At 34.5% G+C, this 18,020-nt stretch overlaps 2 protein-coding genes across 3 annotated transcripts in view; one reads left to right on the top strand and one right to left on the bottom strand.

The window, feature by feature from the left end:
- The first annotated feature begins 1,028 nt into the window (after positions 1 to 1,028).
- On the top strand, positions 1,029 to 13,483 carry LOC118735883 (serine proteinase stubble). The gene is made up of 5 exons (XM_036465895.1): positions 1,029 to 2,145; positions 11,344 to 12,583; positions 12,651 to 12,786; positions 12,858 to 13,154; positions 13,314 to 13,483. The coding sequence occupies exons 1-5, from the start codon at positions 1,947 to 1,949 to the stop codon at positions 13,467 to 13,469; spliced, it is 2,028 nt and encodes a 675-aa protein (XP_036321788.1). The 5' UTR covers positions 1,029 to 1,946; the 3' UTR covers positions 13,470 to 13,483.
- The window catches only part of LOC118735886 (DNA fragmentation factor subunit beta), a 119,473-nt gene continuing 114,854 nt past the window's right edge, over positions 13,402 to 18,020 (bottom strand). The window contains exon 6 of one of the 2 annotated variants that reach the window (XR_004992655.1): positions 13,402 to 13,483. The gene's annotated coding sequence lies outside the window, so the exon portion shown is untranslated. The remainder of the gene's footprint in view (positions 13,484 to 18,020) is intronic. The other variant, XM_036465904.1, reaches the window with a different exon arrangement.

The following is an 18,020-nucleotide window of genomic DNA, read 5'->3' as shown; positions in this document are numbered from 1 at the left end:
GTCACTGATTACGGGTTAAGTTATAAATGCTAAACAAATTGGAAAAGAGTAAAGCTGCTGGAAAGCACAATGCTTTAAAAAAATGTTTCTTGATTTATGACGTTGATCAAGTAAACAAGCCTAATAACTATGTAACTATAAAATGTATACGTTCAAGTTCGCTTCTTAAGTCTTTTGTTTTATATGCAGGTAAACTTCTAAAACCCTAAAAAGGCCACATAACTAAACACAGCAAAGGCATTCTTTAGCAATTAAAGTAGTATACAAAAAAAAAAAACAAAAAAAGAATTCAAAAAAAGTTCAACATAAGTGTTTCCCCAAATACGAATCTTAAGTAAAACAAAGCGCCATACTAAGTAAAAGTGAAGTGCGAAGCGCTAATGGAAAAATGTAAACAGAGGCGAAGAATAGAGTCATTAAATGCAAATCGAAGACATAAATTAACATAAAAAATTACGTGAAAAAAGTGATGAAAAAGAAGTGAATGAACGTAGGAAAGCAGCAAAATAAACTTAGTAAAATGCTGCAAAAGAAAAAAATTAAGGAGGACAAAGTAGGGAATCAAAAAGGTGTGTTGTGTGTTAAGCATGCGAAATAGATTGACTAATACGAGCAGGTATTGGCTGACTCTGTCTAGTTGCGCGTAGAACATTGCGCTATGGCTGGACGGGCGCGCTGACTATGCCCACTGAGTGACCATTTGAGTTTGCTGTGCTTCTTTTTTGTTGTTGTTGTTGCCTACTTCGATGGCTATTTGTTTAACGGACAGCCATTTGGCTAGTTGAGTTTAATGCAGTTTCAATGGAGCGACAAATTGAAGAAGTCAGTCAGTCGACTTATTGACGCGAATGCGGATGGACGAGTAATTGGGGACAAATTGAAGGCGAGCTAAGTGAGTCAGTCACAGTTTTAAAAGTGAGAATGTAAATATCGCGGAGTTGCAAAGTGATTGATGTGGAGTTTAATAGTGATATGAGAAAGCTATACAAAAAAAAAAAAAAAAAAAAACAAACAATGAAAAATAAAAATATAATGCGAGTATGTAACAAAGCAAACATTTTTTTCACAACAGCCTGAAAAATTCTGTTGAATTACGCGAGTGAATAGAAGAGTATTCGATCAATATCGCTGGTGAGATAAAATTATTAGTCAAACTTAAAAAAATACCCATAAAAGTTGTATACAAAAAGAAAGCCAACATATAGAAAATCAATGGAATTAATTAAAAAAACCAACTCTCAACTCCCACGCTATTCGCTTTTAGTCACTATGTATGCTTCGTCGTGGCATTGTTGTTGCAGAGCTTAATCCTATTGTTGTCGAACTCATATGTCAATATACTTTTAGCATAGTGTTCCTAGGGCAATTTGTTAAATACATTCTCGGTAACCACAGTAAGCCAATATGTCATGCCTTTACTTATGGTACCGGCATTTTGGAGTGGTTTACGCTTCTAGCTGGCGTTGTTATTGTTGCCAACGATCGTGTCCAAGTTGCGTGCGCCTCACACATAACTGTTGACAAAAGTGCCGCGCAGAATTTTTTGGTTCAGACCAAAAAGTGCGTTCAACGTAAGCGGTTGCTTCAAGCGTCATTAAAAGTTTAATAAATGAAAGGAACGGAAATAATTTGCAAGCGAAAATCGTTAACTAAAGAGTGAAGGACTTCATAGTAGCAAACAAAATTGCAAAGTGGTTTTGAATTTCAAAATTGTTTTCTTGAAAAAATATCGATATCGAAAAATTGTTACGTAAAATAAATGGATTTTAATATTTGTGGAAATATTTACCGGAAAATTCAGTTGAAAACTTTTGAGTTTCTGTTTTTTTTTTTTGAAAATTGTTAGTTTATTGAAGTCGCGTTTTTTTCATTTAGACGTCGGTTTTATTTTAACGTCTATACTTTGGAATTCTGCAATCTATGCAAGTTTTTGTGATTGCCGAAAAATGTGCAGAAATTTAAGAACTTTACTTCTATTCTGCTCGCTTTGGCATGCAATTTTATGTGTTGAATTAAATACAACAGTCGCGCAAGTGAAATTGTTACCTGCCGATATAAAGGATCTGCAAATCAAAGCGAATGCGAGCGCGGCACAGCTGCTTTCAATGGCCGTAGACGATGGGGAGGATACAGACATAATTGAGGGTGAGTTGGTTGGTATGACGTGGTAGGGAATTATGAAAAAAAGATGAAAAAGAAATTATTTGAAAAAGCGAACAACAGTGCACATGAGTAATGAAACATGTGATCTTTAAATTTTTCTTAGTGCAATTACCAAAAAAAGGATCAATAAAATAAAACTTTTTTGTGAATCCGCGGCTAACAGTTCATTGACTTCTCCCTACTACAACGCTGCCGGATTACTCACATAGACGGTCATGAGAGATTTAAAGTAGTCTGGTCACGGCCCTATTGTAATGCTTGATTTTTCGTTATCCACTGGATTCTACATTGAAAAGAAGTATACAAGTTTCAAGTGACCTTCAGTGGTAAAAATTAAAAAAAAAAAAAATCAAATTGATTCGACTTTCTTTATAGAATGAATAATAAAAAGCCTACATGTACAAACATCGAAAGAATTGAAAATCAATTACATTTATGCATGCGCGTGCGCACTCCGACAAGCTATTTGCCAATGTTTACATTTGAATATGGTAACAAATTCAAAAAGAAACAACGACAATACTAAATTTGTAAAGACGTGCCGGCACGACAATGTTTAACAGCTCAATAGACATGTGTGTTGGTTGTTCTAAGAAAGCCTACGATTTTTTTCGCACGAAGAAGAAGAAGAAGGAATTGAGCTTATCGATACATCTTGCTTTTGTAACCAATTCATGTTATAATTAGAGATGGCGTTATTAAATCGATTAAATCGAAGAACGATTCAATTCGATTTTTTGTCGATTTTTTAGTCCGATTCGACCCGTGAATCGATTCAATAAATTCGAGAATCGACATGCAATTTTTCCTCAATAGATGCATATTGATCTACGATCTAGCTCAGAAAATCTATAAAATTTTGAAGAAATTTGTATTGGAGGCTGGTACAAAAAAATAATGGGGCTTGATACCTCCCTCCTATCTAATTTGAGAGAGCAAAGGCCAAAGAATTCAATGACATGCCTCTCTGTCTCCTCCGACTAAAGGGCTCGTCAGGGAAGCCTTTTGGAAATAACTCTGTATAAAATTATGGCTAATACTACAACAAAAACTACACTTGGAATTCCAAAGGTTATAAAAATTTCATTAGAAGTTTCCACTCCTTCATTACTCCTTTAAAAAAAAACATTCAGTACGTATGCAGTGGGTAATAATAGAGTTAGCGAAAATAATATACAAGTATAGTATAAGGTTACCACCTATTCGAAATTAAATACAAATTAATTAAAACATCAAAATATTTTTAATAGGGTTGCCACCTATTTTAAATCGCATAATTATTTAATTTTTGTTTATTAAAAAAAAAAAAATGTGAAAATATTACTATTCATGGGTACCAAGAGGTGCTTAAACAATGCTTTCCCTATATACAAAGTGTTATCCCTTAGGACGTTAGTATAAGGTTGCCACTTAATTTCGATTCTACACAATCTATCTAAAACAAAATGGATATCAAATGAAAGGTACTGTTGAGAACTTCGGGTCGAAATTATTTTCGATCAGGGTTGCCACGCTTCTTTGTAATAAGAATTTTTATTTTCACAGTACATATACGAGCAGAATATGTTCTATTCATTCCAGCGGATTTCAAAATAGGGTTGCCACCTAAATTTTAAAGTAAGATATTTACTTAAAATTTATCGAAACCCAAACTTTTTTTATTTATTTCCAAAACATTTACTAAAACTATCCAAATGACCAGTCTTTGATATCAAAACCATGAAAACATAAAAAAGTATATGCACTTCGAGCAAAGCTCGGTCAACCTGATATTGTACATTTATGGATTGACATAAATATGAATGTACAGATATATGATCCCTATTTATATAATTTGTCTTATAAATAAAATGAGAGACTTAAGTTTTCTTTTTTTCACTGCAATCATCACTGAATGCAGGTCAGTGTGCAATAAACAGTATTGCATTGTATCGAAAGAAGGGGTTTTTTAAACAATAAAAACCCCAATAAAAAATTGTTCTTTATATACAGAAACATCAAATTTCAAATTATAAGTGGTTTAATAAGTAGTTCGCAACTGTCGAGTAAGGGACGGAGAATTCCACTATATAGACTCTTAACTATACTCACTACTTTGGGATTATCATCTGCAAATCGTCTCTTTGCGCTTTCATTCCTTTTCCTATGCAGATCGACCATGTTAAACCATAAATCTTAATGTCTCACAGCCAAATACCGCATTTACATAAACGGCTTATAATTTACAGAATTAAAAGCAATGAATGAATCAATGGAAAAAAACCTGTAAATCGATGATAATCTTGAATTGCATTCAGTTGCAGTGAAGCAGTAGCTGATGCTATATTTTTATTGGCTGTTGATGCTTAATAAAAATTAAAAAAAAAACAAAAAGAAGTAAAGAAGTTCGGCTGGCTTGGAACGTGCCACAACATTTAAACGGAACGACTACAAGTGGGATTGTTGGCATATTTGCAGACATAAACAAAATGTACTTACGTACGAGAGTAAACGGTGTTTAAATAGGAGAGAAATAATATTACAATGATTCAAAGCAATCTACAACTATATGTTAATACGCTAACATACACTTTGTCACCGTCCGTTTGGGCATTCTATAAAACCGATTTGAAAACCAAGAACACTATTGTAAATGTACATATTATTACGTAGTTAGATGAGGAAAAATTTCCAAATTTGTGTATAGTTGTTGTTGCGACCTGTTCAATTTGAGTTGTTTTCGCATTTTGTTTTACTTCGTATTTGAAATTAAACTTTATAATAAAGATAACTGTGATGATGAAGGAATAAATGATTAATTAGTTATCGATAGTTTTAAAAATAAATTTCAAGGTTTTATAAGTTTATTGCGTTATCACTGCTTATCGAATTTTATCATGTTACCAAAGTGTAGTGAGTTATCGAAATTTATCAATAGCTTTTGAAAAATATGGAGCTATCAAAATTAACCGAGTTATAGAAATTTATAGAGGTATCCAAAGTTTATCGAGTTATCGATTTATGTGGAGATATACATTTCTGAGTTGTCGAAATTTATCGAATTATCGGTACGTATCAAATTATCGAAATTTATCGACAAACCGAAATGTATCGGGTCAATTCCAAGTACTGCCAAAGTCCTCCAAAGACCTTCAGAGATTTAAAAAATCATAGTCATGTTTTTAGTTCCAAAGTAGCAGATTTTCCGACTGCTAATATAGAAAACCTCTCCAAGGCTCTTAGAAACTAGAAAAACAGTCGAATTTCGACAGTAATTTGTTTCATTAAAAATACTTATCTGTGCAAGCGCTACCAGAAAAATGAAGATAGAGAGATGCAATTTTGCCACAATTATTTTTTTTTTTTGTGAACGAGAACGAAATTTTAAAATGGGACCAAAGAAAACACTGCTTTCGTTTTTGTTTTTAACACAGTCTAATGTATATATATAAATAGTTCAATGAATAAATAATTGTTTCTTATGTGAATAGAAGGACAATTATTCAATTGCAGCCGTGACACAAAAGAAAAAGTGATAAAAAATTAAAATTTTCTGATCTTAATAAAGCACCCTTTACAAACTCGTACATACCCCATTCATGAGAAATGGGAGTAGCGGCACTTACATTACAGTAGTGAGCCGAAGTAAGCTTTAAATTGAGGTAGATACACAATTTGTCGTCGAAGTGTGATAATCTTAAATCTTTTTAACATTTACATATATGTTGTATCGGTGTGCAAAGCTGTAATAACTGGGTTTCGATTGCGCATCAAAATCCTTGAACCTGAAAATCGAATTACTTGCTAATTGCTACGTTGAGATACAGGGGCGTAGTGCTTACTTCAGTGAATGGGGTGGGGTAATAAAAAAAGGTGCTGCAAAACAGAAAAACAACGCCACTTAGATTTCGGAAACAAAATTTAAATATGCTCGAAAGTTGTTTCAAGTAACTACAGGAAAATAAAAAGAAAAATTAGCGGAAAGTAAAAAATTGGTTACATTGAGAAAATGAAAAATTTCTATAAACTTAATTACTAAGTTGCAACAGAAAAACTTACAAACCGTTAAGTGGCGCAGTAGCGTATGTATAGCCGAAATTTATTAGTCATTAACTGTCAGTAAATTATTTTTTAACCTCAACTTTTTCGTATGCTTTTGTCAACGCGAATTATAAACACATAAAAATGCAACCAAATTTTGCCATAAAATTGAACGTGTATTGTAATAGTACCGTATTGAATCACAAGAAATCGCAAATCGATCAAGTAGAAATTCATCAAGTATTCCACGAAAAATAAGAGTACGACAAATTTGCATGTAAACAAAAAAATATTCGATTTTCTGGGTCACCAAGAGACTTATTACAAAAGACAGTACAGGAGTTGTGCTGCTTTAGAGTGCACAAATACGCGGCTTTGTATTTACTTTGCATTCCGACATGTTCACCGCCAAGGGCGCTCTCTAGTGTGCTCATGAAAATCAACTTAAGGAAAACAGAACCTTACCCGCTATACATTTGTCAATGCGCAGCAGAATGTACAAACATAAGTACATACAAATTCGATTAGAATCTACATAGAAATACAACTCACGAGAGCGTGGCAACACTTTAATTGCCAACATTTACGAGTTTTGTCTAAATTGGTTTTGATTTATTGTGGGCATACGAGAGTTTAAAAATGTGGATAACAAACTGATAATCAAATTTCTTGTCTTGTCGCTAGCCATAAAACGCAAGAATCTCATTTATTTCACACCTAAATACGTTTGCAAATTCAAAGAACACTGTTTAAAAGAACAGAAGCTAAGCCTGAGGCGCTATTATTTGAACATTAGGCGTGCTCTTAATTCAAAAGAACTTTTATTGATTTCGCAATAATTACAAGTATGTACATATGTACATAAGTAAACAGTTAAAAATAACTAAAACTGAGTGCAAAGTTAATGGACCCCATGCATAAGAAGTGAGCTTAAGCTCAGACTCAGTTTTAGTACTGATGCAGTTAGCTGAAGCTCAAGCATTTGCACTGAAAATCGAGTCGTAGCTTAAGCTCACTTTTTATGCATGAGGCCCAATGCCACACTCACAGGACACAGGACGAGCAAGTGATATAGATGATGTGGGTGTATGAGGAACTGGACAAAACCAATCAACAACAAACCATGGATCGCAGGTGCCTTGGGACATAGCAATAAAAGACGATTGCAATTAAGCAGACAACTCTACGTACACAAGTATATGATTATCGTTAACAGATCATGAACGGAGAAATTAGCCATACTAATCATGGCATATGAATCAAACGGGGTAAGGTCCCTTAGTCTATGGTCAAAGGTAAAAAGAAAAAAGACTTGAATTCTTCAGCGCCGGTAATAGTCCACTGACACTATCTTGGTTTAGGTATGAGACCAAATTATGCTGAGCATACTTTGTATGGAAGAAAATGCGAAACCCTTTCAAGTTGAAAGTTTCATCCAAAAAAGCGACTATCAAACTAAATTTTTAATGAAAATCTTTGGAAATTTGTGGTTGTTTGCACAAAGTGTGAAGCTTTGATTTAAATGGTTTATTTTATTGAATTAACTATACTTATATAAAAAAATATTAAAATTCAAAAAATCGGATTAACTTAAAAATACAGACATCTGAGTATAGTTCTTAATTAATTGACCACATATTGTACATGCCAATGGCAGAGGTCGAAAGCGTTTTCAATAGCTTCGCAAGCAATAAAATAATATCTATATACTATATAATGCCAGCAAAAAAAAAGACAAATTATGCTGAGTATAAAGATTTTGTTAGAATATAAGTACTTTGAACGCGGGCAGAGTATGAGACTCAGCGTGCCTTCTTCAAGCAATTAGTTTAATACTCATCTAGCAATGGAGTGTCTTCTCTACAGTAGACAGCCAATCACTTGATGAAACTCAAATTTTTGAGTACGTGATCCCTCTAAACGTGATTGCAATTATCATTATGCAGCAGACAGACGAGGAGTTGAATAAAGGCTTTGCATGCTAATGGGACTTTTTGTAATACATAATTACATAGGACTGACATTTTTTGGTTGACATTTCAAAAAAATTTGTACTGCCTTAACACAAAATAAATAAAGTTTTTTTTTTTTTTTTTAGAGAGAGTACAGTCAAAGCTACGTGCGAACATATTCATATATTTATTAAGGCATCGCACGTGCGACTTAAGTAAATATTTATGATAAATGAGCTTAGCGCTCTTGACTCGTAGTATATATAGAAAGAGAATTAAGGACAATGAACTAATTAAGTAACACATTTATGCCTAATAGAATGGACAGAAACGCTACAGCTCGGAAAGTAAGAGGAAGAGGAAGGCGGCTTCAGATTGAACATTTAGAATATTATTGAGGTGTTTAAAAATTAAATACAATTAATTCAAATAAACTACTACAATATTGGTATAAATCGAAATGTTTTCAGAAAAAGGGCTTCAGTTCTAAACAAGTAGGAGGGTTGCCACCTGTTTCTAAAAATCAATGCTACTTGAATTAAGGGAATGAGGTAAATGGAATATGTATCACAATATGGATGTCAGACGAAATGGCTTTAATAATGTTTTAGTTGGAAAATATTTTGAAGAGGATTGCCACCTCTGTTAAAAGTTGAATTTAAATTTACAATACTCAAGTTAAAGTGTCAAACGTAAGACTGTTTAGAAATGTTCAGCATAAAAATGTAGAAATTTCTGAGGTATCTAGTTGCCAGCTGTTTTTAAATTAAACTCAAAAACAATTATATTATAAGTAAAACGAGTTATTGCAATATAGGTATTAATCGAAGGAGTCTTGCAAAGGCTTTATTTCTAAGCTACATACATATGTATAGCAGGGTTTCCACATGTTTGAAAATTCAAATTCAACTTTAATTATAGTAATTAGTTAATTTGAATACATACATATGTATGTATCAGACGAAAGAGGTTTAAAAAGGTTGCCAACACTTTAAAAAGTTAAATTCAAACTTCATTCATTTCAATGAATTACGTACGTAGTGTTTGTATGCAAATCTAACCACCCAGCCACAGCGACCGTCAATATATGATGTAAATGTGTACGTACGTACATAACTGTAAACGAGTGAAAAGTATTAAAAAAAAAAATGCCAAGGCAAGAAGGTATAAAAAAGCCACAATTCGTCAATGAATCGAAGCTTGGGAAGCACCTTTTCAAAGCACTTTTTATGTGCACTATGTGTGCATACATTTTGTCAATTAAATTGCAACCCTTAATCAACTTATTGTTGGCGGCAGCTCATAAAAACTTAAGTAATAGTAAAAGCAAAATACGACAATAAAATCTAATCTAAATGGCGAATTTTGTTCATAAATTAAATATGTATGTAGCTGTCAAATAATTTGAGAAATAAGCTACACGTGCCTTCGACTCGTGGTAAGCCAGAGATGCAGGCTGAATATAATGGCTACTTTAATTGAAAGTTTGATCTGTTTGGCAATAAAGTAAGAGAAAAAGTAGAATTGCTAGCAGAATAGAAAATCTCAAAAAATAAAAAATAAAATAAAAATAAACTAAAAGAAAGATAATAGCAAATCTAATACAACACATGAAATATCGGTGACGCGTGCGCATATTTGTACTGTACAATTCGAACGAATTGCCGGAAAAAAATAAGAGTGAGGTGAAGAAACTTGACAGTGAGATACTCGTACGAATTCTGCTGACAGCACAAGTGGCAATTGGCATTCAGCATAGCACGCATGTGGACGGACCATTTAATAAGTAGGTATACTACGTAAATTGTCAATACTGTGTAATCTATACAAACAAAAGTGGTAATAGCTGTAGACAATTTTTGGAAGGAATATACATATTTCATTTTCGTTTGATCTCCTCAACCTGAGCACTTCTTGAAATTTTGCTGTTTAAATTTGAAAACAATAAAAAGTTGTGTATACTGCAATTGTTGAATTTTGTTAAATGAGTACATTTGAGTTCATTCAACTTGGCTAATGAATCAGCTGATTGTTATACTTAAGCGTTAAAAGAAGATGCGAACTTTCTAAATAAACTTATAAACTATTTCAGAAAAAAAGTTCATAAAAATGAGAGGTTAAATATTAAAGATTAACTTTTTCGAAAAGAGTTGCCATCCTTTTAAAAATTAAATTCCAAATTATTTAAAAAGTTAACTCAGTTAGTACAATAAGGGTATCAATTGAAATAGTTTTGAAAATGATTTATTTATTAGCTACATGTAAGAGGGTTTAAAAATCAAATTTTCAATTTCAACTGAGGAAACTAAATAAATGAAATATTGATTAAAGTATGGCTGTCGGGCGAGAGAAGTTTAAGGAGTTTTTAGCTTGGAAATATTTTAAAGGTGGTTGCCACCTGATTGGAATATCGAACGGAATTAAATAATGCAGAAGTTAGGTATGTGAAATATTAAAATATGGGAGTCAAGCAAAACTGAGTTGGTTTTAACATCCACACTATTTTTGTGGTTTTAAGAAGGGATGCCACCTATTTTAAAAGTTAAATTTGTTTGTCTAATCGGCCTGTTACAAGTTTGTTACATGTATAAGCAATAACTCCTTACAGACTATTGCCCTTATTCATAAAAAATAAAGTAGGTTTAAAGAGCTTTATAATATGACGTTTTCATATATTTTCGAGTTTATAAACCTTTTTTAAAGCTACTTTATTTTTTCTGAATAAGGCCATATGAAGCAATAACGCTTGAGACTAATTCCTTTTATGGGGCATACAAGTAAAAAGTTTGCAAACCTTGAAAATTCTATTCCATGAAAGGCGAATGCAATTTACGTTTCTAAATAATTGGTACCTTTCGTTAGTCCAGCTCACGGAAGACTCATTAAATGCGCGGCTAGAAACTTCTGAAGTATGTAGCTGCTTGAAATCAGAGATTGGATCTCTTACTTTCAAGTATGTATGTGCATCCTTTATGGTCATATCACTGCCATAAATAGTGGTTCACCTAATTAATTTGGAAGCAAGCTATTGCAATTGACTTTTAAGAGCCAATCTTCTTTTATGAGCGTGCGACAGAGAGAAAATTGGGTCACTAAATGCCACCAGCTTTGAGTGATGATAAGCACTATTATGACATCAGCTTTTAATAAACTTGTTATTTTTCTATGAAAAAATATTAGCTATTTATATTTAAATTTTTCTTTCCAGCTCCCGAGGAAACCGCCGTTTTAGAAACCCACTCGCCACCGGATCAATCACGTCCTCGCCGGCAACTGTTCTACGACCCCTCCCTTTTAATGCTCACCAATTTCGGCGCAGAAGGCAGTAAATGCATATCTTCCCGCGGTTACTCCGGCATCTGTGTGCGCTTCACAGCCTGTCAGCCACTTTTTCGCTACAATAGGCAAATCAATTTTTTCGCACTGCGTCAGTGGCCACAAGTGCCGAGCGTAGGACAGGAAATATGCAGCTTCTACGATCAATTTGGGCATCCAAACACTGGTATTTGCTGTACAAACACATTTATGGGCAATGGCATGGGAGGCGCTGGAATGCTTCCACCTTTCATCTATCCCGGTGGCGTAAATCCTTTACTTACACCACCGACTGTACCAACAGCGCCAACGCAAGAAATCCCACAAGTAGGAGAGGAGGAGGAGTTGGAAGAGGAAAAAGATGAAGAAGATATTATAGAGCTAGATCACCCAACGGAAATCGATCCGCTAGTTGATCCACTACACGTGCCCTCAACTGGTGGTGGTAAGCCAGAGTTTCAGGCTGAAAATAATGTTGTTTACGATCCCATCAAGGAAGATGGGGAGGAGAAACCTGAAAGCGCTACGCGGGCGCCAGCGACAACCTACAATGAATTTGCTTATCAATGGCCAGGCCAGTTTGGTAACCAATTCTCAGGTGTACACCAATGGCCACCACCATTACCGACACATCCGCCCACAACAGGTGTGTGGCCGCCACCATTACCAACACATCCACCCAATCACCATTACCCCACGCATTCTTCGGTAACTACACGCCCGACGACGCAAGCAACCACACGTCGCACCACTACGAGGCTAACTACTACGACGCCACGACCGACCACCACTACATCACGTCGTCCAAGTTATCCCAGTTACCCCTCGTATCCTGCATACCCTGGATATCCCAGCTATCCGACATACCGGCCAACCGCAGCGCCAACAACAACACGTCGTCCAACTTCGCCCACAACGCCTATTTCAAGTGGTGCCTCTAACAATGGTTTACCCACGCAATGTGGCATTAAAAACCCTGCTGCGCCGGATCAGGAGCGCATTGTGGGCGGCACAAACGCGAGCCCAAATGAGTTCCCTTGGATTGCGGTGCTCTTCAAGTCGGGCAAACAATTCTGCGGTGGAAGCGTGATCACGAAAAATCACATCTTGACAGCGGCGCATTGTGTGGCCAGGTGAATAAGTTGAAAGAAATATTATTTGAGTGCAATAAGTGATATTAATTTTTGGACTGTTTTACAGAATGACTTCGTGGGATGTGGCAGCGCTCACCGCGCATCTTGGTGATTACGATATACGCACCAACTACGAGGTGCAACATGTCGTGCGACGTATTAAACGTTTGGTGCGACACAAAGGCTTTGACTTTAGCACGCTGGTGAGTAAAGAAATGGGCAAAGGTGGCGAATATTATTTCACTTCAACCATTTATTTCAAACTTCTTTTCAGCACAACGATATAGCCATATTGACTGTAAACGAACCTATGAAATTCACTTACGAAGTACAACCGATTTGCTTGCCCAGTACGAGCAGTCAGCTTGGCCGCAGCTACAGCGGTAAGGTGGGGACTGTAGCGGGCTGGGGTAGTTTGCGCGAGAATGGTCCTCAGCCGTCAATTTTGCAGAAGGTACAGATACCGATTTGGGCAAATCACGATTGTGCGCGTAAATACGGACGTGCGGCGCCGGGTGGAATTATCGAATCGATGGTGTGCGCCGGGCAGGCGTCTAAGGATTCGTGCAGTGTAAGAGCAATGGCAAACATTTGTGATGAGTTACTGTACTTTTTCCTACTACTACGCCTATTTTTTTTATAAAAACCTTATGTATATGTATCATTTAAAAAAAATGTATTTATAAAATATGTAATACATTGATAAACTTTCACACTTACCTTTTTACAGGGCGACTCCGGCGGTCCATTGATCGTTAATGATGGCGGACGATATACGCAGGTGGGCATTGTGTCCTGGGGTATTGGCTGCGGCAAAGGCGAATATCCGGGCGTTTATACGAGAATAACTTCTTTGCTGCCATGGATTTACAAAAATATCAAATAGTTTCAAAATTTATGCTGAAAATAAAACAAAAAAACGTGATAACAGTCGATGACTTTAGTATTTTTTGTATTTGTAGAACTTGTATAAAAGGCGAATGAATAAATTTATTTGTGAGAAGCGAAGTGTTTGTTAATACATATTCGTCAACTAAAATGCAAAAGGCCGTAACACCATCGTAAATGAAATGGAAAAGTCGTAACTAATATTTTTTTTTTTTTTCATAAACTGATGATGAAATTCATCATATAAATCAAAAAGTGAATTTTTAATTTTTTATTAGTTACGACTTTTTGAATTTCAGGTGACGATATGTATGTAACTACCCTGCAGGGAAAGCTACTAGTTGTGAACTAGAATTCTACCAGTTTGCGTTTCAGCCCAACTAGTTCACGTTCTATCCTTTTCAATGTTAGCGACTGGTATTTTTAACATTGCGATGTCCTACGAGATGTCAATTGTCAGGCTATGCATCAGCCTCTACTAGTAGAAATACTAGTAGCATCATATCGGGCGCAGGGAAAATTTTTGTATTTTTATTTTTTTTTTTATAATATTTCTTTTATTTATTTATTTAATTAAAATAAAAATATTTTTTTAATCTCTTTTTTTATGACACAAGTATTTCTTCCCATATATTTGCTTCGTTTTTTTTTGTAATGCAACTAGATTTTTAAGTTTTTTATTTATATTTAAATTGAAATAATTATACCTACTTACATTGATCCAACTTTAAAAATCTTACCCACCTCGAAGCGGCCTCGAACCTGCGATCCCAGAACCAGAACCTGGAGTCTTCACGTGACGCCACAGCCGACATTTGTAAGATAAGCAATTAATTGGGTTTTATTTTAGGCTTTGGCAATTCAAAGGCAGATGTCGCTGAACTCTTAAGTTCTTCGAAAATTTCGAACTGGTAGGCACATACTAGTTTATGAACTAGTATTTTTTCTAACTGGTTTGGGTTTTCACTGCAGGTTATGTATGTATAAGTGAACAGTGTCGATATGGCAGCGCCGCAAGTAAACGCGCCATTTAGTTTTATTCAAATATGTAGTATACTTTTAGGCACGTGCTATGCAGTCAATGGCACAGAAGGCTGCTGGAGATACGTTAACAAAATTTATTTTGCCAAGTGGGAAAAGTGCGTGAATGTGCGTTGTAAGATCACATAAAAAGCTGCATTTAAGAAGCTCTCTGTCTGTACACAACAGTTAAGAACAATTCAAACATGCTGCACACATACATACAACACTCGCCAAAAAATATTATTTTAAATATATGAACATGCAATACAATAAATATACTTATGCACATTTAATACATCAAAGGCTAGACACTTCAGCATGTTAGCAAAATTGAACATTGCATTTTAAAAAAAAAAATCTATTTCGAATTTAAATTAATTTAATTTGCGAAATCCATTTCTTAATATTTTCAGTGGGTCCATTTGTATTTTAAAACAAAAATTAATTTAAATGTTTTGGTTGCGGAAAATGCACCGGCAGTGTTTTCAAATTTGAAGGTCAGCGAATTCCCCAGCGTACGCTTTCAAATTTGCAAAAAACTAAAAAAAAACACAAGTGTTGAGTTAGACATATAAATATTATGTCAACAGCTTAACTTTACCTAAAATAAAATACAAGTTGGTATTATTTAATTTATTTAAAATAATAAAAACTGTATAGCTAAGAAGCTGCTGCACAGTGTGAGATTTGGTCAATCTAGAAGGTCAAAATGAAAAAAATTGCTTGAAAATCAATTATATTTCGTAATTTGTTAGAAAATACGGCAATTGTTACGAAAATAAGCATAAAAGAAATGTCATTGGCTTGATAACGGCTATCAAACACGCGCTATTGAACAGCATGCAAAAACAAATTTGCAAGCGTGCATCGATAACAGAACTTTGAGTTATCAAATTGAAGTTGTGCGGTTTTTTTTTGCCAAACAGTTTTTTCATATTAAAAGTCAACACTTTCACTAAAAATTTTAGCTGCACACGACCCTTATATTTGCACTTAAGTATCTTAAAATCAAATTATTTTATAATCAGCTAAAAGGTAAGACAAATTTTAAAAATCTTGAATCTTTCATAGACTATGACAAGTTCGGCGTAGTTCGACTATGACAAAGCATACAGGATGAGCGTACATAAATACATACTCATAGAACCGACTTAGAAAATAAAATCTGGCCCATTTTTTGCCCAAAGTCAAGTTAAGTGATACATATATTGCAGGAGGAGCTCTATGAAATTTGCTTGAGTGAGGTAAAAGTGAAAAATCATAATTAAAGATACATCAACATGGCGTGCATGCTAAGAAAAACATAGGCTTCAACATGGCTATGGAAAGGGGACTAGTTTCGAACTCACTCAATCTATACAGGGTGTCCCAAGTGATAAGTGCCTTTCTTTTGGGAAGTGATAGGGGAGGTCTAGACGAACAAAAAATTGTATGGGAGGTGGGATCTAAAATGCAACCCTGGGGAGTTATGGGGTTAAGAAAGTGATTGACAGTATTTCTAGAAAAAAAATTCTCACGCCTAAACGAAAAACCCTAATGCAAAACTACCTATGGAGTTTTTTTAGTTAATTGCATAAGCTTTTTATAAAAAAAATATTTTGGGGTGGTTTTTTAGTTATTAGGGATATCTGGGCATTATGAAGTCAAAATTTTTAGAGATTTTGACCCTTTTTTACTTTGGCGGCTATTTTTGTAAAAAAGGGTTTATATTAAAATTTTTTTTTTTTCAAAATCGTCATGAAATTTCCTTCAAATTTGCTTAATATATGTCGCAAAAATTGTTTGGTTTTACTCCGGAAAAAACTGTCTCCAACTGGTCTTTAGGTTAGGTTAGGTTTAGGTTTCAGGTTCGGAACTAGTCCCCTTTGACACTAGTTGGAACTAGTTATTCATAATCATATTGAAGTTTATTTTCTTCTTAAAAATCACGCCAAATTTTCGGCTGATATCTTTAAAGCTTTGGTTAAAATTGAATTTTGACGTACTAGATAGGCAAAATCTCACACTTTGCGCTGCAGCAATTTCGTTAGACATTTTTAATTTTTCAAATATATTTTAGTGATAAATTGCAAGTATAAATAAAATATTTTTATCAAAATGCTGCCGCACCTTTTAGCTGTTCCCGATGTGATGTTGGAGATGATACAATAGCCCACGCTATGATGATGTGATATGTGAGGGAAATTGCGGTTGTCAAAAGTAATTTTTTCATTTTAGATATTTATTGGCAAAAAGCTGTACCAGCTGATTTATATGATGATGAAAGCAATTGGAACGAAGTGTATTCAAAATACAAGAAAATAACGATTTTCGCCAAATGCTGTATTGGGCCAGAAAGAAATTTTTTAAAGTATAAGACCTTTGAAATAAATAAAAAAAAAAAACATAAACCTCTACTCATGGCGCATTATTAATTACTTTCAGAGTACTAGATGAATTTAAACAAGAACACATTTTATTAACAGAAATCTAACAAGTGTTTACATTTATTACAAATAATTTGCTCACTAGTGTTTTTTATAAAAAAAAAAAAAATACTTTTTCCTAAATTTCTAAAACTTGGATTTTTATGCTGTATTCAGTATTTTTTTTTTTGTTGGAAATTATCACTTTTTTTTTAACTTGTTTTAGCAACCTGTTTTATGCCCCATAACCCTTTTTAACAGAGCCCATTCAATGGGCCTGAGCTCTGGGAGGTTCGATATATTCGCATGTCTGAGTACAAATGCTATGCGATTTTTTGCATTCTATCCATTTTTTGCATGAAGCCAAATCGGGCAAAAAATTTTTGGAAATTTCATGCTGCCTTTTAAATGGTAAAAGGCGTTTTCGTAAGCACTCCTGGATATATAATTCCGTGTTAATCGTCCCAGTTGTAACAAACGAACTGCTACGCTTACCACAGCTACATACATATTGCCTGTCATACCAAAAATTTCGTAAGAAACTTTGTCTTTTGTACTCCTCTTGGACATATTCTCTACGGGTTGCGAGATAAAAATCGGCACCCGGAAGCTGCGAAACGTCGCCAAGTATGTACATACATATGTATGTTTCATCATCCTTAATGCAGCAATCAAAATTTTATATGAAATCACGGTGAAGTCGTTTGGCTCGCTCCTTTGCTTCAATGTTCTTTTTTTGAATTTTTATCTCGAACTTTCTGGAACTTGTATGACTCTAAGATTATACTAAAGTCCTTTTTAACTTTTCAATCGAAAGCCTGAGAGAATTGTACTTTTTCCGCTAATTTTCTTACCGATATATTTGGATTTTTCTTAAAATGTACTACAATCTTCTTGGCTACATTAGGGTTTTTGAAACCTTTTGCTAGGGATAAATCGATACAATTAAATCCAAGTACATACTCGATACTTTTCACAATTTACCAAGTATTTTTGTACTCAATACTTTTTACTGCGATCCAAGTAGGTATCGAAAAAAAAGTACTGGTATCGGAAGCGCAAAACTTATTATGCTTCAGCATCTTGTTTGAAAAACAACCCATTAGATGAATGGGAAGATA

Source organism: Rhagoletis pomonella, unplaced genomic scaffold (assembly GCF_013731165.1).
Source record: "Rhagoletis pomonella isolate Grant_MI unplaced genomic scaffold, Rhpom_1.0 Rhpom_scaffold_00003, whole genome shotgun sequence".
Taxonomy (NCBI): domain Eukaryota; kingdom Metazoa; phylum Arthropoda; class Insecta; order Diptera; family Tephritidae; genus Rhagoletis; species Rhagoletis pomonella.
This window is presented reverse-complemented; position numbering and strand designations above follow the sequence as displayed.

Excerpts from the sequence above, each read along its gene's own strand:
- LOC118735883 (XM_036465895.1), top strand. The coding sequence starts at position 1,947 with ATGTGCAGAAATTTAAGAACTTTACTTCTATTCTGCTCGCTTTGGCAT. Across the intron at positions 12,584-12,650 it reads GCGGCGCATTGTGTGGCCAG|AATGACTTCGTGGGATGTGG; the intron begins GTGAATAAGTTG and ends ACTGTTTTACAG. Across the intron at positions 13,155-13,313 it reads CGTCTAAGGATTCGTGCAGT|GGCGACTCCGGCGGTCCATT; the intron begins GTAAGAGCAATG and ends ACCTTTTTACAG.